At 36.7% G+C, this 24,169-nt stretch overlaps 1 protein-coding gene across 1 annotated transcript; it reads left to right on the forward strand.

Moving 5' to 3' along the window:
• The first annotated feature begins 2,387 nt into the window (after positions 1-2,387).
• On the forward strand, positions 2,388-22,449 carry DAZL (deleted in azoospermia like). The gene is made up of 11 exons (XM_086674236.1): positions 2,388-2,631; positions 9,309-9,455; positions 9,730-9,821; positions 10,401-10,452; positions 10,864-10,927; positions 11,018-11,157; positions 12,532-12,603; positions 13,809-13,859; positions 14,905-15,018; positions 16,166-16,264; positions 20,465-22,449. Exons 1-11 carry the CDS (start codon positions 2,629-2,631, stop codon positions 20,516-20,518), a joined length of 888 nt encoding a protein of 295 aa, XP_086530362.1. The 5' UTR covers positions 2,388-2,628; the 3' UTR covers positions 20,519-22,449.
• Positions 22,450-24,169: the final 1,720 nt, after the last annotated feature.

Consider the following 24,169-nt stretch of genomic DNA (forward strand, 5'->3'; position numbering starts at 1 on the left):
TTTTGAAAGAAAATGTGTGAAAATTTTTAGAAGTGCTGAGAGCTAATCCACAAATCCATAGAGCTAAAAAACTCCAGAAGAAATTTTTAAAACTGCCCCAGTCACATCATTGACACTAAAGAAAAATAGATCTTAACCGGGATTAGATTAATAGCAGATTTCTCAGTAGCAACAGAAACAAGAAGATAATAGAATAGCATGTTCAATATTCTAAGGGGAAAAAAGACCACTATAAACCTAGAATTATATATCCAGTAGAATGATCTTTAATGATCAAGAGCAAAATAAAAGTATGTCAGGTGGGGAAAAATGTGAGCACTTATCACGTCACACTCTCATTAAAGGAAATTCCACAGAATTTACCTTAGGCACAAGGAAAAGTATCCAGAAAGAAGAGCTGAGATATGCAAGGAAATGGTAAGCAAAATGCTTTTACAGATGTCGGTGGGTCTAAAAAATATGTCTAATTTATAGAAGGAAAACAAGACAGAACTAAAATAGTGAATAATAATTATAAATATGGAGGAGTTGTACAGAGTTAAAATATCTCAAGGTATTAGTTTCCTACTTTAAGTTTGCGTGTTAAAATAGTGGAACCACCATACACCTATGTAAAATATACACAGAGTGTATTGCTCTGAATAATGTTTTAAAATTTTCATTGTGAGTGTTATCTCCAAGGGTCCTTTTCTTATGACCATCCTGTTGAGCCTTTTTTGGAAACATCCCTCTAGGGTGGTTTTATGTTTGTTTCTGCAAGGCATTCCAGATTCCTTTTCTAGATCTTTCTGGGGAAGAGGATGGGGTTGAAGAATCAATTTCTAGGTTTTGAGATTCCAATAACATGCAAGTGCTAAAAACTAAACTTCAAATTCTCTGTGAAATGCAGACATAGGGTTTCAAAATTTCATCACAGTTAAATAAATAATTTTTTTTCTTTTCACACAGAAATGGGACAAACTTCTTCATCTGCTTATCTACTGGGGGGGGGGGAGGTTTATATCTTCCTTAATCTACCCATTTCCTGAGGATGATGCCTTTCAGGGACAATAGTTTTTGTACTCAGTTCTAGCTCCACCTTGAGCTACTTCAAACCCTTACCTCCTGCCTATATACTTCCGGCCTCAAGTCAGAGACTAACAATATCTTGCACGCCTGCCTGCCCTTAGCATGTAACTATCCCGGTTTGCCTCAGACCTGGTTTCATGAAGTGAGGGAGGTTTTCAGTACTAAAACCAGGAAAGTCCAGGGCAAACTAGTTGACTGGTCATCTTACACCCCAGCCCTCATAGGACTAGAGAAGAATTAGTTCAAGAAGTCACTGCTTTGGTTTTCAGGTAAATTTCTGATATCTTGAGATTTCCCTTCATTCCTTATGAGTTCAGCTGAATATTAAAAATAACGTTAGTTATTATTTTATCCAGTAATGCTAGGTGTTGGTAGTGAAGGTTTTCAGGTTACAGAAGTCCACCACTATTCCAGCTCACAAAGTAACATTTTAATGCTTTTCATCAGTACAAGAGTGAAGTTTGAGGATAAAAGTCATAGCCGGTTATCCCCTATGCATAGAGAATACTAGAGTAGTTTCCAAAGGGGTGTGATTTGCTCCACCAACTGCCCTACGGCTCACCTTTGCTCTAGGCCTGGTTTCTCAGACCTTGAGAATGTTCTAGAATTCTCTAAGCAGGCCTAGTTTCTTCCTGTAAGGCCTACAAAATACACCCGCCCCCTTACAATTTAAACTCCCTGAAGGAAGAAATGTTTGCCCGTTTCGTTCTATCCTGTATCTGCAGTACCGTGCTATCGCCAGTCGATACCATCAACACGTTTCTTGAAATAATAAACGCCCTGAACGCCAACCAACCTGGCCTGCCCTATCTGTCCAATCCAACCCCATCTACCTCAAACTTGACAGAAAAGCGCCCATGTTTCTGGACTTTCGGGGGTCTCCTTCCCCGTAGTCTACAGACTTGGTTCTATTTTCTATTTCTGTAGTCATTTAATCGATTTGGGGGGGCGACAACAGGGATAACCGGGAACGGGTTAATCCCGGGCGTTCGGGCGCCATTTTGAAACTAGAGCGTAGATGCATTAATTTTTTTTTTTTAATTTTCATATACATTTAAGGATGCACGCTTATTTCAAGTGTGCTTCAAAGGCATTTTCGGGGTGACGTGTGGGTCCAGGGGAAAGCGGGTCTGTCAGCCCATAAGTCTCAGGTCGGCGCCTCCCTGGCTACGGAGTGCCGACCCACGTGCACCCCCTCCATACCCCCGGTGGGGGAGCCGGTACCCCCCCAAGCGCCCCCCGCAGGGGGCGGGGGGCTGTCACCCATTGGCTGAGGCGGCTACCACGAGCTCCAGTACCCGGCGCAAGAGCCACCTCTGGGAGCCCCGCAGGCCACGCCTCAGTTCGCCTGCGCCCCTCAGCATCGCCACTTGGTTGTTAGGGCTCCTGGATCTCGCCGCTTGCTTTCGATTTTCCTCTAGTCCTCTTTTATCCCTTTGCCCAAGTTGAAGCCGGGCAGCGGCAAGAGCAGAGCGAACGGCAGCCCTAAGAGTGGTGCCAGAAGCCCAGCCTCCGCTCCTCCTCGAGCCCATTCAGCGGGAACAGCTAGCTGCCGCCATCATGGTGAGTTGGGGAGGAGGAGGCCTGCGGGGCGCACGCCCGGGTGGGGATCTCCCGGGTGGCGGAAACTCGGCTTTTCTGGCGCCGCGCAGGAGGGGGGCTGAAATCGGGGCCACCCCGCTTCCTTGTTCTGAGGCGCCGGCCCGGGTGCACCACAGATGGCCTGAGAGAGGAGGGCGAGGCGGCCTAGAGGCGTGGGGGAGGGGAGGAATTCCCCGTGGCTGTCGCTGAGGGGAATGGCCCCGGGGCTCGCTGTCCCTCCGGCCGACCACGTGCAGGGCCACGACCTTCACGCCGCCCCGCCTGCCTCCCGCAGGCGCCCGCTAGGCTGTGAGGGCGGCCTGCGGTGTGGACCGCGGGGACTTGGGGGGGGGGAGGTGAATACCGCGCGGCCGCCCCACCCCCACCCCGCCCGGCGGGCCTCCCTTCCCGCGCTTACCCTGAGGAGAGGAGGTCGCGCGTCTGGTGCGAGATGGCGTCGGGCTGCCGCCCCCGGGAAGCCAGCTGGCGCCGGCTCTCCGGGAACTGGGCTGTCGACTTTGAGGGCCGGCGTTTTCCTCGGCAAGTGGTTTCTTTCCCGCCCTCGCACGTGGTGGCGGCGGGGCTCTTGGGGGGGGGGGTGGGGCGCGGGGTGCTCACGTCGGGGGAAACCGGGCGGCCGGCGGGGACAAACGAGAGTTTCGGTGGCGGCACCTCGTGCCTGGCCTGGCGCCCGGGGCTCCCTCGTGCGGCGGCCTCAGGCGGAAAACTCGCCCGACGCCATCCTTGCCGTACGAGGCCGGGCTTGCCTGTGCTCCTGCGGGACCGCAGACCCGAGAGGCCCGAGTTCTGTGCTCGGGAAACGCTTTCTCTCTCGAGATGCGGCAGGAGTTTAAACCAAACGTCCGCACGGTAGTAATCCTTGCTCTTGGCGGGGGGCGTTTCGGTGAGTTTGGGTAAATGCTTGGCGGTGACCCACCACGAGGTGCAACTCTGAAACTTTGGACCCATACACTTAAGTCACAGACGTGTTCTAGACGCTGTGGATTTGCAGTGTAATCTTTCGTATTCTCCATTTTTAGAAGTAAACGGAGGACATTTATAGACAGTTTATATTACTACCTATAAAGGTTAAAATAAAAATCTGTAATTATATGTATTATCCTGTATATAAAAATCTGCAATTATACGTATTATTATTTATGTCATTATCTAATCACTGAGTTGCTCATAAAAAAAGTACAGTATTTTTTTCCTCTCCATTTTTAGAGAAAAAGGGGAATGCGAATAGCGTTTTTCCCCCTGATTATAACAGTAGCATATTAACTCATTTGAAAGTAATCAGTGTAAGAAAACCGGTCTGTCCCAAACCCTTTAACAAAGTTTTGCTATATGTATGCCCTTCCAGATTGTTTTATGCATGTATTGCACGTAGATAGGTTAAGTTTTATTTTATAAAAGTTGTACCATGCTACATAATACTTTTTTATATCTTGCATCCTTCACTTAATATAATGAATATTATTTTTCAAAGATATATTTAAAGTGATTTCAAGTGGGGTGCCTGGGTGGCTCTGTCGGTTAAGCGCCCGACTTCGGCTCAGGTCATGATCTCGTGGTTTGTGAGTTCGAGCCCCGCTTCAGGCTCTCTGCTGAAACTTAGAGCCTGGAGCCTGCCTCGGATTCTGTGTCTCTCCCTCTCTCTCTGCCCCTCCCCCACTCACGCTCTGTCTCTATCAAAAATAAATGTAAAAAAATTTTTTTTAATGATTTCAAGTATGTAATGTTAAGATGTAAGATTATACCGTTACTTGTTTTACCAAATTTAAATAATGAATAATTATAATGAATAATTTTTCTGTATTAAAACAGTACTATAGTAAATATCTTTGTGTGAATGGTTTGGAATACTTATTTTATTAATTCCTTGAAATTAATTACCAGGAATGGAAACAACTGAGTGAAAGGGTTATGCCCATTTTATAACAATTTTAAATTACAGTACATCTTTCTGAGTTATTCTTGATGGAGCATGTACCAGTACGTGTTCTGTGTGCAGAATGATCTCCACACTTTCCAGTGAGAGGTGTTAACACTTTTTAAAGTTGCCAATAATAGGTGGAAAATACTTTTTCTGATGTGCTTTTTTTTTACTCATTAATGAAGTTGAAGTTTGTCATTAGCTTTCAAAATTTATTTTTTATAAATTCTTAATCCATCTATCTATTTGGATGTTTATCTTTTTTAAGGATTTATAAGAACTCCATTAACATTCTTTGTCATTTATAGTGGTAAGGAGTTGCCTTTATTTTCTAATTTCAGTGGAAATTGCTGTTTCTTTTTAAGCCTGATGTTAGCTTAGAGCTACATCAACAGAGAGTAAGATTTCTGTTTTACTTGGGTTTTTAAAAATTCAATGATGGATGTATTTTATAAAATGCTTTCCTTTGGTGAATGACAGTAACAGATTTCCTAAGAATGAACCATCTTGGAGTTTTCAATATAAATTGTTCTTAATTGTATGTTTTTTATATACTGCTGGAATTTTGCATCTTTGTGTTGGGGCAGAGGTGGACCATTTTGATTAGGTTTTGTTATTTAGGTGTTAGTTTTGTAAAATGAATTGAAAAATACCCTTTTTTCTTCTCTTTTCTCTGGAATGTTTTTCAGTTAAAGTATCTGAATCTTTCTCATACATACTGTCTTCTGTGTACAATTGTTTCTGTCTTGGTGCCCTCTACACACACACCAATTATCTGTTTCTTCACAATTTGAAAAAAACTCCCAGTGAAACCGAGCTAGGAATCAAGTATTTTTTCTTAAGATTGTTTTCAAGATTGACATTTTTCTAGAAAGTTGGCCATTTCATCAAGATTCTGTTATAATCTGTGGTCATACCACCTTTTTTCAACACTAATGTATATTTTTGCTTTCTTGCCTTTTTCTCTCTTGGTTTTCTCAGGATTGTTTGTCTATTATTTGGATTGTTTCTAAGAGTCCAGTCTTGGATTTACTTACAAGGTTTTATTCTGATTTTCATTTCCTATTTCCTATTATGCTTTTTTTTTATTAGTGTCTTCTGTGGATATAACTCTAGTGACAAATCTACAAATTATAGATTGTTTTTGTGGTCAATTACAGATTGCAGTTGCCTTGCATGTAGCTATAAAAGTTGAACGAAATAATGTTAAAGAGCTGATATCCCAGGAGCTTTAGTAATGATAAGGTTTTTTTTTCAGCTTTTAGGTATTTTTGTCATTTCGTTATCCAAGTACACCAGGGAATGTATTACTGTAAATACCAGTGATGAGAATTCTGTATATGAAGGCCTCCAAGTTTCCTGCTACTTAATATCCTAGCATTACTTTTCTCAAAACCCGCCAACTCACCTGAAGATATAATTAAGAAAAATCATTACTCCCTATATTTAATTTATATGAAATTTATTTTTGTATGCTATTGATGGTTAATATTAATACTTTAATAATACCAAACTTTTTGCTTTAGCCTAAGCATTTATTTGTGGAGTATTTTTAGCAGTAGTTTAAAAGTATTAAAGGTTGTTTATTGGTTTTGGATGTTGTGTATATAAATTATAATTGTATACAAGTACACACACAGAAGTTTAAAAAAAATCCCTGCTGATGTCTTATTAAAATGGACTACTTTGCTTACTTTGTTAGCTTTGAGCACCACCTGCTGGTTAAAGATTAAGACATGGTAGTGTCTTAATTTAAGATGTAAAGAAAATGATTTGCTGAATATAATGTTTAATATCTCAATTAACGAGACCGTGAATTTGAATAACTCAATCCCAAACCAAATTTCCTATGATATACAATGGCCTTTTTTCCCAAATTGTTGCCTAATGTCTCAAGTATCCATTTTACTTTTGTTAAATAGAATATGAGAATTAGAAATTTCATCTTCAGTTCTGGGGATGCTATCATGGGTTTCTCAACTGCGACCCTGTTCACATTTTAGAACAGATAGGTTTTTGTTGTAGGAAGCTGTTTTTTGCATTATAGGATATGTACTGTATCCTTGGCCTCTGCTACCAGATACAAGGAGTACCCCTCAGTTGTGACAACCAAAAATGCCCCTGCATCACAAAATCTCCCCTGGTTGAGAATCAGTACATTCTCATAACCCCTTATAATGTGGTACAGTTTTCTGGCCTGACCTTACACCTTCAAATTAAAACATTCATCCGTGGTCATTCACAGCAGATAATACTATACCTTGTCAAATAGAAAGGTATCCAGAGTTCATCCACAAATGAAGGGGAAATTGAGAAGGAGAAAAGAAAGTCTGTTAGAATTTCAGAGCCACTTTTGGATTTGTTTTGAACTTATGAAATAACTAACTGAAAGAGATTGGTAAGTTGTTTATAGTGAAGAGAAATCTAGTCAAGTTTTAATAGTTAAAGATACGTGGAGTATGTAGTATAGTCAGTCCCATGTAGGAAAAAAAATAAAATTAGAAAACAAAAAAATGGGAAAACTTCAGAAGGTTTTTACTCTATTTCATTATTATGAAATATTAGTATACTATAGTTAAGAGGAAAGAATTAGGAAGCACCCAAATAGAAACACGAAATAGCAAGTACAGTTGATTCTTGAACAATGCAGGAGTTAGGGACACCAACCCACTGTTCCTCCACGTATTTACAGTACTGTACTGTATTTCTTTGAAAAATATTTGTGAATGAGTGGACCTGGACAGTTCAAATCCATGTTCAAGAATCAGTTGTATGTGTACAAATTAATAGAAACTAAAACACGTTTGGTGATTTGAGTTTTGATTTCATCTCTAATCAGTATAGAAGTTTATAGAATCTTAAATTTACTAGTAACTTCTAGCATCTAAAAAAATAGGAATTATGCCTACTTTATTATTGTCACTGATTTCTATAGAAATTACTGTGCTTGCTTTTTAAAAATATATGTATCAGTTGGTTTATTTTGTCCCTGTTTTTCTCCATAAGCAGAGATGTAATGGGTTTATTTCTCTTGCAGCCTTTTGTACTTCCCTCTTAATCAATAGCTACTTCTTTTTTTTTTTTTAATTTTTTAATGTTTATTCATTCTGGGGAGGGGGAAGGGCAGAGAGAGAGGGAGACATAAAATTCAAGCAGGCTCCAGGCTCCACGCTGTCAGCACAGAGCCTGAAATGGGGCTCAGGCTCATGAACTTTGAGATCATGACCTGAGCCAAAGTCAGACACTTAACCAACAGAGCCACCCAGACACCCCTCAATAGGTACTTCATAAATGAATTTCAGATATATGGATGTGCCAATAATTGGTTCTTTGAAGTTCCAATTGAAATTGGTTGTTAATTAATAAAGTATGTACAAAATAAGTAAGTAAATGGTAAAACCAAGAAAGAAGCTTTTTAAACTATTGAAAATAAATGCAGATAATAGAACACTAACTTATATTGGTGTACCACATTATACTTTACAAAATGAATTTGCAGATGTTATCTCACTTTATTCTCAAAGCAATTTTCCAGATATAAATAGCTACCAAATAAGGGGTTATAACCTAGTAAAGGACATGAACCCAGATCTCCTGACTAAATCAATTTTGTTTCACTATGTTAGACTGCTTTTCCGACATATATATTACCAGTAAATTTTGCTTCAGAAAAATTTACATTAATCTTATGTGGAAAAACTAAAGATAGAGTTCTGACCAGAATCCAGAAAAATGAGTTTCATGTGTGGGTCTCTTAATTTGAAAATAAAGATAGTATCATTTATATCTATCAGCCCACTGTGAAAATTAGAATTATCAGTGGGGACTGATTTGGTGTTAGTGAAGAGGAAAAATGTTATTTCAAAAGATGCTTTGAACACCCTAGCACTAAGGGAAAGGATTGTAAGCCCTTTTTTTAGCAGGAGGTATTACAATATGTGAGCAAATAATCTTTTCATGATCCATTTCCAAAGTAAATGCATACTAACACAAAGAGTATTTAATTACAAAATGCATGTTAATTTTGGTGACTAGAAAGAGGAGGCAAAAGAAATTTGTTTACAGCTTTGTGGTAGGGGTGTCTGGGTGGCTCAGTGGGTTGAGTGTCTGGCTCTTGATCTTGTCTCAGGTCATGATCTCAGGGTTGTGGGATCAAGCCCCTTGTCAGATTCTGTGCTGAGCATGGAACCAACTTAAGGTTCTCTCTCCCTCCCTCTACCCCTGTCCTCTGCTTGTGCCATGGGTATGTGCTCATTGTCTCTTGCACTCTCTTTAAAATAAAAAATAAGTGAAAACAAAGCTTTGATGTATGTTTTTGATGCAGATTTTTAAAAATTATCTTTTTTTAAAGATTTACCATGCTTTTTAATAAGGTACTCAGTAAAGTGAAAATTTGCTTACCTGGCATACAATAGAATGAGTTTAATAACTGTTTTTACAAATTTCAACTTTCCAGTTCACAAAGTCAGTATAAAGTCAGTATTCTACTTTAGTGTAAGAGATGATGATAAGCAACACTGGGTTTAAGAATGTACTGTACTCTTTTGTTAAAATTTCATACTGATCTACTCTGATTACCTTAAATCCTAAACCTGAACTAAGCTGTATTACTGGTCAATTTACTATGAAAGTAATTCATATGAAAATACTCTGTATTTTAAATACAAAGATTGTGTTTCACATCATGGTTTAGTGATGATATCTGCTTTCCAAATTACAGTCTGCTGCAAATCCTGAGACTCCAAACTCTACCATCTCCAGAGAGGCCAGCACTCAGTCTTCATCAGCTACAACCAGCCAAGGCTATGTTTTACCAGAAGGCAAAATCATGCCAAACACCGTTTTTGTTGGTGGAATTGATGTTAGGGTATTGTATTCCTATTTCATTTATTTAAGAAAATATTTAGTGAACACTGGGGTTTGGGTCCTGATGCAAACATAAGGTTTTTTTGTACTTCATGCAGGTTTGGAATTGGGTTCATGTTTAACCTATAGAGACTAAAAGTATCTTTGACAAAGAGCTACAGGTGGTTTGGGGATCCTTAGGAGAGATACCTCCACATTTTCAAATCTTTTTTATAGTATAATTGAAATTTTTGAATGCTGAATTTTTACTCTTGAAGTCAAATTCTTCTCCATAGATGGATGAAACCGAAATTAGAAGTTTCTTTGCTAGATACGGTTCAGTAAAAGAAGTGAAGATAATCACGGATCGAACTGGTGTGTCCAAAGGGTGAGTAAAACATAATGTTCAGTATAAAGTATAAAAAATATGTGAGCTATAGTCTCTATATAGAGTAGCATAGAAGAATTCAAAACGCGTGTTCTTACACTTGTATAAATTTTTTGCTTTGTTTCTTACATATAAAAGATAAGTTTGCTGCCAACTCTTCTATGTAGTCATTTTCATAGCGTTTGTATGTAAATATTTCCTACCTTCATTTATTTTACGTAAGTGGATTAATCAGTTCTATCAGAGCTGTTTTTTTCATGTATCTTACGGTATCTTAAGTTTTAACCATCTTGCAATAGATAGTAAGTTAAATTCAGGTTCATAGATGTGAATTTTCTGTTAATGAATGATGTCCCACACTGTGTTAACCTTCACGCATGTCTTCCCCCTAGATCAGGGGAAGAAGACAAAAGGTAGTATTTATAGATGACTGATCATGTACATCTAAAACTTTATTTCAGTATATTCTTCATCCTTCATCAGTATAATTTCAGTCAGTTACTTCATAGAATACTGGAAGTTTTAGACCATATACTGTTCTGGTGGTGATTTTTACACTTCATTTATCTTTCTTTGTAGCTATGGATTTGTTTCATTTTATAATGATGTGGATGTGCAGAAGATAGTAGAAGTAAGTAATCTTATGGAAAAATCTCAGTTTATGGATGCAGTGTTTAGTGTTGAGTCCTGAATATATAGCCTTGTATGAAATATAGAAATAAACTTCCTGTTTGAAATCCAAACCTAGAATAATCTTACATAACTAGTCAGAACCTGTTTATTTGTAACTGGACATCTAGCTTCATGAGCTAGACACAGGAAAGGTTAGAGACAGAGTGTAAAGGTTTTTGATCAAATTCCAAGACTTCTCTCAACAGTTGGGTAGTGAGGGTAAGGTCGCTTCGTGCTGATAAATTTTGATTTGGTATGTTCTTACCAGTGATGATCTCCGATGGTAGAAATTTTAGAAGATTTGGGGTATTTACCAAAGTCTTAGAAGTCTTTGAAATTGATTTTAGCTTTATTATGGTTTTGTTTTCAGTCACAGATAAATTTCCATGGTAAAAAGCTGAAACTGGGACCTGCAATCAGGAAACAAAATTTATGTGAGTAAGGGGAAGAATTGTTCTTATTAACATATGTAGCTTTTCAGGAAACTAAAAGTAGTCTTTGTTTTCGTATTATTCTTTAAAAAGGTGCTTATCATGTGCAGCCGCGTCCTTTGGTTTTTAATCCTCCTCCTCCACCGCAGTTTCAGAGTGTCTGGAGTAATCCAAACACTGAAACTTACATGCAGCCTCCAACCATGATGAATCCTATAACTCAGTATGTTCAGGTAAAAATTATTTAACATTCCTTTTTCTTTTTTTTAAATAGTATTGCAGATCTTATAGATGGGGGCACCTTAAAAGTAAGCCAGTCTCACTTTTTACCCTCAAATCAGATGCATATTTTCCATAATAAGTGGTAATACTGTCTCTGAGTGATGAGAAGGAAATCTATTACTTTTGTTAGAAATCTGTTGTTCTTAGTATTGTTTCTAACACCAAGCTAAAATATGCTTCTATATAGTTTGTAAGTCTTTAAGAACTGACCTCTGTAGCCATGAAGAATATATATATCTCATTCATTTCCCTTCCCCCCATAGGATAATTCCTAAAATATTTGAAGGCAGCTTTCCTCATGTGTTTGCCTGATTTATTCTTCTTTAAGTTTGGCAGTTCTATTTATTCATTATTTTCAATGATTTTCAGATGTCTTCTATAGATTACTGACTTCTGGATGTATTCTGGTTCTAGAATGGATAGGTTTCTGATGAGTTAACTGTATTTGTAAATTCTGTGAGTTTTCTGGCATATAATTTGTTTGGATACTTGAATATTTGAAATGGGATTTGAAATATTTACTATCTCTTATTGATGATGAATAACATTGATTTTCTTCATTTTATTTTCTTCAGTTTAAAAGACATTTTATTTTCAAGAAAAGAAAAATTGTAGAGAAGTGTTTCTGTAGTGTCTTTCATTTGTTTACATTTTCCATCTACCCTAAACACAGGGTATACCTTTTGTTATTTTTCTTGCTCTAAACATGGTTAGAAGAAAAGCCCTACTCATTCCTAACGTTTGCTGTGAGCTATTACTTAACTTGGGTGTATTCATGTATGATATTACATAGATGCTTTTAATAAATATTTATTGAAAGATGAAAGGCATTCTACTGTTCATTTCAGTTTTGGGGTTATATACTGCCCTTAACTTGTAGAAATGAAATACAGAAAGAGCCATAAAGTGTGTAGGAGGACTACACATTACTCCATGATATTGTCAAGGAATACAAAACTGCTTAAAAATATTTTTACAAAGAAATAACAGATGTATTAATATAACTTTAATATGGAAATCTATCTTAAGTAGAGCCTTATCACCAGTATAAGGAAGAACTTCTCAGTGGGGATAAATACACAAATAAGATAAACGTAAATGGGCAAAATCAGTCTCTTCCCTCATTCATCCCTTCTCCTCTCCCAAAAGACTAACATTTTACAGAGAATTTTTCTTAATGTAGCCAATCACTCCAATAGAATTCTGCATTCCGTATATAGAAAAATATGATTTATATTCATATTTTTGTTGTATTGGAAGTTTTACTTTGTTATTTTCAAGAATTTTCCATGTTAATCCATTCTTTCTGTAAACTTTATTTGCAGGCATATCCTCCTTATCCTAGTTCACCAGTTCAGGTTATCACTGGATATCAGCTGCCTGTATATAATTATCAGGTAATTTAAAAGGGAACAAAATGATTTACTTTGGAATATTATTCAGGCATTTATATGAATTTCTCCAATAGTTTGTCATTTAAACTAGTAGAACATGCTTAACATAAGAAAGTTAGTGGGGCGCCTGGGTGGCGCAGTCGGTTAAGCGTCCGACTTCAACCAGGTCACGATCTCACGATCCGTGAGTTCGAGCCCCGCGTCGGGCTCTGGGCTGATGGCTCAGAGCCTGGAGCCTGTTTCCGATTCTGTGTCTCCCTCTCTCTCTGCCCCTCGCCCATTCATGCTCTGTCTCTCTCTGTCCCAAAAATAAATAAATGTTGAAAAAAAAAAATTTAAAAAAGATAAGAAAGTTAGAATTTGTCTAGAATTAGGACCTTTAATTATTTAAAAATAAGGGAAAAAGATTTGACAGGAATATACTTAGCATAAAGATTTCTTACGGGGCGCCTGGGTGGTGCAGTCGGTTAAGCGTCCGACTTCAGCCAGGTCACGATCTCGTGGTCCGTGAGTTCGAGCCCCGCGGCGGGCTCTGGGCTGATGGCTCAGAGCCTGGAGCCTGCTTCCAATTCTGTGTCTCCCTCTCTCTCTGCCCCTCCCCCGTTCATGCGCTGTCTCTCTCTATCCCAAAAATAAATAAACGTTGAAAAAAAAAAATTAAAAAAAAAAAAAAGATTTCTTACACTGTTTTATAAGATTTTGTGTCCTCTTCTGTATTTCAGCATGTTTTCTTCCATTTTTGCTAGCAAATAGCTGAACCATCCAAACTAACTTTTATAAGCTTTTTTAGGGGGATAGATGAAATAAAATAACTCAGGTTTTAGAACATTGAATTCCAATTATATTTAGTTGTGTTTATTTTAGCTGACTACTACAAAGTAGTAGTTCTCTGAATTTCTGACCATAGATATGACCATATCTATGGCCCATGACCATTAGCTATGGGAATAAATCCAGAGAACTACTATCTTTGAGTTTTTCTGAAAGCTAACACCAGAAAATTGAGAAAAATTAGGGTTTATGTATAAAGTAACAGTAATTCCCTCAGGTATTAGAAACCTAAAGTATTTCATTCTTCCATTCTGTTTCTTTTACTGCAAGTTCAAGGAACCAGCATGACAAATACCTCAACATTGTCTATCTTTGTGAAAATGTGTAAGAATGGTTAACTAATTGTTACTTCCTTTTGTTTGGTTTGTTTTTTTAAGATGCCACCACAGTGGCCTGCTGGGGAACAAAGGAGTTATGTTATACCCCCGGTAAGGAGAATTACTCTCTTTTCTTTATTTAAAACGTATACTCCCTTTTCTTTATTTAAAATATTTTCTTGTTTTAACTTTTAACTATCATATTTTTCTTGACTTCTGTCATTTCATATATGCCTAAAAATATTTTTAAATTCCCTTTCACATTATGTGCTATGTTTTATTAATGTCAGCCCAAGTATATTCTTCCATGGGAGAAACCGCTTTTCATTTCTCATGTGGTTTTTGTGTGCTTTCAGGCAATGGCTGCTCTGCATACAATAGGTGCTAAATTATATATAATCTAAGGAAGGTAGTATTAATACCTGTGTTAATTCTAATTCAGTGAATTTAGAATTTGTATTGAATCTATCTAGTTTTCTCTCCATAAAAAAAATCTGCTGAAGAGAAGCAAATGTTTTGCTGTTAATACTGTTAGATGTTATATATAAGAACACAAAAGAGGGTGTTAGCTTTAAAACACTTTAGTATTTGTTACTTTGTATCCTTCATCAAGATTGGACCTTTGAATGATATGACATTAATTCAAATTCTCAGGCACTGGGAAATTCTCATTCTGTAACTAGATGTTGAAGGTTTTTGTTTTTTGTTTTTTGTTTTAATTTTTTAACATGTTTGTTTATTTTTGAAAGAGCATGAGAAGGGGAGGGGTAGAGAGAGGGAGACACAGAATCCAAAGCAGGCTCTAGGCTCTGAGCTGTTAGCACAGAGCCTGTTGTGGGGCTTGAACCCACAGACCACGAGATCATGACCTGAGCCAAAGTCGACACTTTACCAGCTGAGCCACTCAGGCATCCTTGGAGCTTCTTTTTCTTAGAGCTCTTCTAATCTGATTATGTTGAAGTTTAGAAGACTTTTCAAAATAAAATACTGCCTTATGGCAATTCAGTTATTCAGTTCAAAATAAAGTTTCTGAAATAACATAATTCAGCTTCAACACAACCCACATTTAAATGCTCAATATCCGCTAATTTTGAAGAATAGATTGTTCAGAAATGTATCTAATGTACATCTTTTTAATTATACTTTTATAATGTAGACTTATACTGCTGTTAACTACCACTGTAATGAAGTTGATCCAGGAGCTGAAGTTTTGCAAAGTGAATGTTCAGTTCATGAAGCTACTCCATCCTCTGGAAATGGCCCACAAAAGGCAAACATCTAATTTTATATTTTGTTTATATTTTCATAATTATTTTTTGAAGTTTTTATAATGGCCCTTAGAGATGCAAGTATCTTTTTTCAAATTTAAATATGGAAGCCAAAAATAACAGCTTAAGTAATTGACTAATAATTTGGCATTTTATGTGAAAGTTCATGAAACTTGAGGCACCCCCAAACTTTCAGTGTTTACATATAGTTTCTGATTCAGTAGTCCTTTTCTCTCTTGTATTTTCATTGTTTTTTAAAACATACTTTAATGCGTACAAACATACTTTGGTGGAATGTAGTAGATAGCTTCCTCAAGAATCCTCTCTTCAAAAGAGATTAATATGAATTTTACCTCTTTTTTTTAACCAGTTTAAACATTTACTTAGCTGAATAGTAATATACAAATATTTATGGCATTCTCTTCATAACATTATATATGGCAGCAGCTCTCAAGAGTGGTAGAGTCACTAGTAATAATCGAAATACCGAAATAGGTACAATTTCTTCTTTTTTTATCGTTGGAACAAATTCATATAACTGTGCTCTCACTCTTGAATTGTCCTGTTTTTGTTGAATGGGTGGGAATATGGAAGTAGTTGATGTGATGGGAATGTGCATAATAACATTGAAGGATTCCCATTGGAGTTTGTGTGCACATTCCCATCACATCAGCTACTTTGTCCATGTGTTTCTTAGTGGAAATTAAAAATAATTGAGAACTACTGAACTGCAGAGTAAAAAAATTCCTTGATTTGATTCATGATTAGAATTTGAAAAAATATTAAAATAGTTATAATTATCAGGTTTTATCCTAGATATATTTTCTTCAAATGCTGAAGTTTACTGTTTCTTAACAGGGAAAATTAAAGAACCTTAAGGAAATATTTGAGGGTTTTACTAAATTGAGCTTTATAACCAGTACTGTTATCACTAAGATTCTAAAATATTTTTAAAGTTTGATAGAAAAGTTACATATTAAGTGATATGTAATGAATTACATGAAAATGTAATGTGTAACACATTTAATATGTAATATGGATTACATAAGAATTCTTTAGAAGTACATGTATTTAACTTTCTTTGAAAAACCTGTTAAAGTAAGTAAAAGGAATAGTCCTTAGATTGTTGGAAAAACTTCTTTTTTTCAGAAATCTGTGGACAGAAGCATACAGACTGTGGTATCTTGTCTGTTTAATCCAGAGAACAGACTGAGAAACTCTCTTGTTACTCAAGATGACTACTTCAAGGTATAAAAGGAATAGTATTATACAGGATAAAAAGCATATTTGTCAGATATGAAGTATCTTTGTTTCTGTAGAATATATATTTTGAGATTGCATAGAGCATTTATTTAATTGAACTCTTGGCATTTGATGTTAGTAACTCAGAAAACCTCTCTGAGTGAATTTTACCTGGCCATTACACTGCTCAAACCTTGATATAGTGTAGTTTGTCCTTACAGAAGAAATCTTTAGCAGAAGCTTGTAATTGAAAAGGTTTGTGAAAGAAGGGAGTTGAAACAGAATATTGGCTTGACCAAATGGAAAAAGAGGAAATGTTAGGTACACAAAGCAGAATATAACTCAGATATCATGCGGGTTCAGTTTCATACTGCTGCAATAGGGCGAATATGCAATAAAGTGAGTCAAGTTAATGTTTTTTGTTTTCTAGTACATATAAAAGTTTTCTTTACACTATACTGTAGTCTATTAAGTGTCCAATAGTATTATCTCTAAAAAAATGGTATATGTATCTAAATTAAAACATGCTTTATTGCTGGGGCGCCTGGGTGCTCAGTCCGTTAAGTGTCTGCCTCCTCACAATACATGAGATCAAGCCCCACATTGGGTTCTGGGCTCAGTGGACCCTGCTTGAGATTCTCTCTCATCTCTCCCTCTGCCCTTCCCCTGCTCACACTGTCTCTCAAAATAAACATTTTAAAAATACATCTGTACTCTATTGCTAAAAAATGTTCATCATCATCTAAGCTTTCAGCAGCTCAGAATCACTGATCACAGATTACCATAACAAATATAATAGTAATAATTGTGCAGTATTAGAATTATCAAAATGTAACACAGGGACACAAAGCGAGCAAATTGCTGTGGGAAAAATGGTGCCAATAGACTCTTTCAATGCAGGGTTGCCACAAACCTTTAATTTGCAAAAAATGACACATGAGATTGGAGTAAAATGAGGTATGGCTGTGTGTGGATATTAGACGAAAGAGAAGAAAAGTGGGGCATCTGGGTGGCTTAGCTGAGCATCCAACTCTTGATTTTGGCTCAGGTCATGATCTCACATTTCCTGAGTTCAAGCCCCACATCAGGTGGTGTGAGGCTTGCTTAGGATTCTGTCTCCCTCTCTCTGTCCATCTCCAGCTTGTATGTTGTATGAGCACGCATGTGTGTGTTCTCTCTCTCTCTCTCTCTCTCTCTCTCTCTCTCTCAAAATAAATAAACTTTAAAAAATATTTTTTGAAAGAGAAGAAATTGATTGTTCAAATTACATACCTGAACAATGTGGGGGGAGAAGAGATAAAGTGAAGCAGTGAAAAGAGCTGAGTAGAAAGAAATGGAAGTTGATTAAGAGTTGATGACATGGAAGAGAATGTGAGTGTTTGAATTTAAGAAAGTTCTGGTTTCTAATCCTGGTTATGTTACATTAGATAGATTACTTGATAATCTTAACTAAGGTTCCAGATTTTACAAGTTTAAAATGAGAAGACACAGGACTAAAGGTCTTTTAAGATCCCTTAGGTCTGAGTCTGTGAATATGGAAAGGAACCAAGTACTCACTCTAATGAGGGAGGAATATTGTGCTTATTAAAAGGGAAGGTTTTTTGTGTTTTTTTTTTTAACAACAGATTTATTGAGATATAATCCACATACTATACAGTAAACCCTTATAAAACACACAATTCCATTTTTTAGTGTATTTGCAGAGTTGTGCCATCATGACCACAATCATTTTTAGGGTATTTTAACCAGCCCAAAAATAAACCCTTTCACCATTTGCAGTTACTCTTTATCCCCCCCCCCCCCCAACTCCTCTATCCCTAGGGAACCACTAGCCTACTTTTTTTTTTTTTTAAGTATTTTCCTGTTCTGGACATTTCATATAAATAGAATAGTACAATATGTGGCCTTTTATGACTGACTTTTTTCACGTAGCATAATGGTTTTAAGGTTCATCAATGTTACAGTGTGTATGAGTGGTTCATTTCTTTTTATTTATGGATATACCACTCTGTTTATTCATCACTTGATAGACATTTGGGTTGTTTCCACTTTCTGGCTGTGATGAGTAATGCTGTGAACATTCATGGACAAGTTACTGTGTGGACATAGACTTTTATCTTTCTTGGGTATATACCTGGGAATGTAATTGCTGCGTTGTGTAACTATGTTTAACCTTTCAAGGAATTGTGAGAATTTTTCCAAAATGACTACACCATTTTACATTCAAAGGGAAAATTTTAACCATTGCTTTGTGTCTTAAAACAGGGAAAGGAGAAAAGCTTTTTTTTTTTTTAATCTATGAATGGATGTAGGATGAAGCTTCCAACCTTTTTTTTTTTTTAATTTTTTTTTTTTTCCAACGTTTATTTATTTTTGGGACGGAGAGAGACAGAGCATGAACGGGGGAGGGGCAGAGAGAGAGGGAGACACAGAATTGGAAACAGGCTCCAGGCTCTGAGCCATCAGCCCAGAGCCTGACGTGGGGCTTGAACTCATGGACCGCGAGATCGTGACCTGGCTGAAGTCGGACGCTTAACCGACTGCGCCACCCAGGCGCCCTGAAGCTTCCAACCTTTTTAATGGGGATATACTAAGGACTTTGTATAATGCACAAAGAGTAGAGTCATAGTAGGATTAAGTTCTTAACATATCTTCTCAACAGGAAGTAAACATGTTCATTTAAAGTTGACATTCGTTTTCTTATTATTTCATTCTACATAGTATAATTTAAAAGGAAAGAACTAGGATTGTTTAACAGCCTACCTTGCCCAAAGTTCTGAAAGTTAAATAGGTAGTACTTATAAATGATTTGTTTACAAGGCAGAAAGTAGTCTTTAAACTTGGCGTTAACCAAAAACCCTACTTTGAACTTTCCGGTTTTCTGTTCCTCTGGGCTAGGAGTCAGAAGTTGGTAGTCTGAAGTCTGGTATCTAGACCTATTTTGATTAGCTAAATATTGTTGTTTTAGTTGAATTTGAATGCATTGAGGCGCAGGGTATATACTGTTTCTATCTTGTCTTTATAATCTTTCATGTCCTACCTGACCTCTGAAGATACTTGAATTTATGACCACTTTTCTGGGCTTAAAACTAAACAGGATATTAGCCTGTTATATAAAAGAGTATATTAAAGGTTACATAATTTCCAGAAGTTACTCTTCTTTATATGCCAACTGATTTTTAACGTTTATTTATTTTTGGGACAGAGAGAGACAGAGCATGAACGGGCGAGGGGCAGAGAGAGAGGGAGACACAGAATCGGAAACAGGCTCCAGGCTCTGAGCCATTAGCCCAGAGCCCGACGCGGGGCTCGAACTCACGGACCGTGAGATCGTGACCTGGTTGAAGTCGGACGCTTAACCGACTGCGCCACCCAGGCGCCCCTATGCCAACTGATTTTTAATCTCTAGGAGAAGGGCACACAGTTAAGCTCTTACAGAAAAGAAAATAGCTCCATTCCTTTTTGTAAGGCTTTACTCCACCCTCACCCCCACCCCCCCACCCCCCTGCCAAGAGAGGGCACCAAGTGAGTGAGAGGCAGAGAGAGAAATGTGTCTCACCTGAAGTGGGGCTTGAATTCACAAACTGTGAGATCATGACCTGAGCCGAAGTCCAATGCTTAACTGACTAAGCCAACCAAGCACCCCAGCCTCACTTCCTTCTGTCTGCACATCTGCAGGCAACATAAAGTGAAAGGAAAATTTTGCATGTATTTTTGTCTCTTCATTTCCTAAAGAATGATATATCTTCATCACAGTTTAAGGATATACCTTTAAATATGCCAAAACTTTTAGCTTTTAACCTAAAAGTATAAAATTTTAGTTTGAATTGTAGTATTCTCAAGCTGTGATTTCTACCAGATGCACTTCTTTTAGTAAAAACAGTACTTCTAAAAATTAAATATGTTTTATGCCAGCTGTCTTTGGGGCATCACTGCCAAATCATTAATTATAATCTTTGTAAAATGGTATTGACTCCAAGTCTTCTGTTTCTGTTTCCTGAGATTTCTTTTTAAATTAGTGAATAAAACTACTCACTGGTACATTTGTTACACTTGTTATATTTGTTCAGGAATGCTTCCCCAAAAGGACTACTTTTAACAGTTTTTAAACCCAAAATGAATGCTTAACTATTTTGCAACTATCTTAGGTCATAGCGATAATACAAAAGTGAAGTAATAAAAAGGACTTACTTCTGTCTTTTCTAGGATAAAAGAGTACATCACTTTAGAAGAAGTCGGGCAGTGCTTAAATCTGTTTGATCCCTTCTGCTAACTTTCTAGTCTCATGGGAAGTTGCTGATTTTGAATATTAAGAAGAGACTGAAAGTTTTTCACTATTCTAGAAATTTAATTCTGAATTTTGATAAATCACACTGAGACTTTCTTATACAAGTTGTGTTAGATTGCCTAGCTTTATTTGACATTCAGATTGTTCTTCATTAGATGTTTAGAAACTGGTTCTGTGTTCAATATATAGTTGAAGTAAAAAATAATTGAGACTGAAAGGAATAACTTTAAGATTTATCTGTAAGGATATTTTTTATTGAAATTGATATTTTAAGAGTTTAAAGCAGTTGCTGATTTTCAGGAAATTGTTTTATAAAACCTATTCTGAAAGGTCAGAATTTTGATAGTTTGAATACAAGCATTTCACTTCTCCAACAACTACCTGCAAACAGTACAACATTTACAATATTGTTCTTTACGCTTATGATTTCTCTCAAAATTTACCACAAAAGCAGAGTGTTTAAGACTGCATTTTTAATCAGTGGAACTCAGTATATAGTTAGCTTTATTGAAGTCTTCTTTGTCCAAACCCAGTAAAAAAGATTCTAAACAAACAGTCCAATCAGTGGGTCTTGTGTTTATTAGTTCAAAATATTTTACTTGTATCTAGAATCCACACATAGATACCCTATTTGATTGGGATGGTAATTAGGATAACTAAAATTCTGGGCCAGATTTTTTTAAAGAATCCAAGACAAACTAAACTTTACTAGGTATATAAACTTCTCAGTGAGTTACCATTCTCCTTTTTTCTTTTCTTTTTTTTCCCATTGAAATGCTACACTCAATAGCTGTATTTTAAATTGTGCAAAATACTGATGTTAAAGAATGCTGAAACTTTTTTTTATGTCACTTAAAGGTTAATCAGAGTATCTGAAAGGAATTGTTTTTATAAAAACATTAAAATATTATTTGTTGAAGAGCAAATACATTTTTATTTTTGCTTGTTAGCCTAGTATATTTCCTTTTTTAAAAGTAAAATATGCTTAGAAGAGTCCAAGTAATTTTGATGTTTAAGTACCACTAAAGTTGTAAGCATATCTCGAGAATATACTAGAGTCAGCGTTAAGAGTCCATTTCTAGATTAGCTAGTCTCCTTGTTAGATGCTGTGTATTTTGGCCCCTAGAGCCCCTTTCGTGTCCCCACAGTCTTGATTTTCCAGTCTGTAGCACCATTCTTCCAGGAGTTTTGCTCCTAGAACAGGTGGTGTAAAGAAGAGAAGTAGCAACAAGAACAGTTTGAGGGCTAAGCCTTAGAAAGGTGGCAGTGGGATAAAATCTTTCTAAAGGAAACATGTATCCGCATCATTTGACCTGCCATGGAAATGAGTTTAAGGTGGCTTCCTGGACTTTCTTTTGTTGGTCCCTTCACTGAAACATGGAGATTCCATTTATCCCTAACTTAAGGCAGCTGCCATGGGCCCTATTATCAGTCCCCATGGGTGCTTTATAATTCCTAATAATTTTCACTCTGTATCAAAGGGAAGAATCTTTTAACTTAAGGATCCCAAAGAGGGCTTTCTTATGCCTCAGAATTTGAAAGTGCCCTGAAATTTGTCCTTTAAAACATTGTTTTGTTTTTTTGGTTGTGCTTTAACATTCTTACATGTATCATTCTGTGAATAAATTTCCAGGTTACTCTAAATGATGGCTAAATTCAAAAGAGCCAATTCTAATTATCCCAATCTGACCTTAAGAAAAGTAAGAGAATAAACTTTTTATTTTTCTGCTTTTTTGTTGGACTGAAGTATTTAAAGGAGTAAGATAGAAAAAAGAGACAAAGTCCTGAACCTTTCAAAATAGAAAATTAATTTTAAAACTTAAAAGTATGTTCCTATTACTTATTGTTGATACTGTCTTTGTGTAAATGAATAAATAGAAATAAAGAAACTTTTTTTTCCCAAGTGCATTTTTGACCTACTTATTCATGTCATATCATCCAAAGAAATGCTGGAGAGTTGGGTGGGTAGTATGTGACAAGGTGTAGATCCTTGAAATTCAGAAGCATAAATACTGTTTATTAATCTGGTAGAGTTAGTTTATACAAACAAATTTTGGTACATTGTATTGTACTGCGTTCTCTTAATGAAATTAAGAGATGGGTTTTCATGAGAAAATAATCCCTCTTAGATTGAATGGAAAATGGTTAACAGTTAGTTCCAATGCCATGCATCAACAGAACAGTGCCTAGTGAGAATGCTTTGGTAAGTCCTATGTGATTATAATAAGTTTCAGAGCCAAGGTCCCTATCATTTTGGACTCTGTAAATATTTTACTACGTACTTTGCACTTATCCTCGGTGATCCTTTTATTTGGGGATATCGCAGTTGTCAATGATAGAGCTTAAATTTTCATACTGTATTTATTGCATGAGGATGTGTCCAAAAGGTCATTACTCACCACCTCTTCCAGCTCAAACTCCGGTGCTCCTAGTTCTATCAGCTGAGGCCAGAGGAGAGGAAATTCTCCCTTTGGAGGTTCCTATGTTGTATTTCTTAATGGACTCATTACCAGAAAACTGGGTATTATCAAGGTTGTGTAAGATAAACAGTGCCTTCTGAATCACTAGAGATGAAGTTTTGATGTTTAAAGTAATCATTTGCTAAAGATTAGTAATCCTTAAATGTACATGTGTGTGTATGTATGGACACATAAATATATATTGGCCATTTTCCAGAATATTTCATTAGCCTTGACTAAACTAAATAACAGTTTGTAACATTTTTGAGATCCTAAAACTAGATTACATATATCTTAATTGTTTTAAACCTGCATGATATTTTAGGCATATTTGCAAGTTGAGGGTTACTACAAAATTCTCAACACAAAACCAAGTCTTTGAGTTTAAAGAAGAAATTTCATACACTTTTTTTTTTGTAACATGTTGCAAGTTATGACAAAATCAGGTGATGCCAAAAGCATTGGACACCCTTGTAAGAAGGGTATTCTGTGTGCTTTTTTCCCCTTAAGAACATGTAACCTTTGTATTGTTGAAAATAAGTAATATCAATTAGCACACTTAGACTTCAAGGAAGTTGTTGACTTCCAAAAATACATATTCCACAGCAGTTCCCTGTAGCTGTAAACCTTCTATCCACTTCTCTAAAATTCTCTGGTTGTCTTTAAAGGTAAACTCATAAAAATGAGCTGCCACATTGCTTAATCGTCTTGCCTGCTTTCATTGCTGTGCTTTGAGAGTAATAAGGAGCAGCCGCGATAAGGCGGTGTGCCACTCTGCTTTCGCAAAGATGGCAATAGAGAGTGTGGGGACTATAAGGGGGAGAAAAGTGGCAGTGTTTTCCATTGACCAAGTCTTGCAAATAGGCCCAGCTGTTGAGTATGATCATTTGGAATCCCTGAAACACTTCTTCTAGATGAGGATTGCTCTTGTACATATTTTGATAATTGTATAATCTAGCTCTTCCCAACATTACGTGTAATACGTCTCTCGGTGTGTAACTGAATCTTTTTGAGCAATTCCTCACCACCCATCATCAAAGACTCTGAGTTTTCCATCTGTAGAAAGTACATTTGGTAGTAGAAAACAATAAACATAAGAAGTTCAAACTATAAACATGCGTTTTTGAATGCTCATGCAAAATATTCAATCTGTGTAACGAAATG

This window comes from Puma concolor, chromosome C2 (assembly GCF_028749965.1).
Source record: "Puma concolor isolate L17-30 chromosome C2, mPumCon1.1.hap2, whole genome shotgun sequence".
In the NCBI taxonomy this organism is placed as follows: domain Eukaryota; kingdom Metazoa; phylum Chordata; class Mammalia; order Carnivora; family Felidae; genus Puma; species Puma concolor.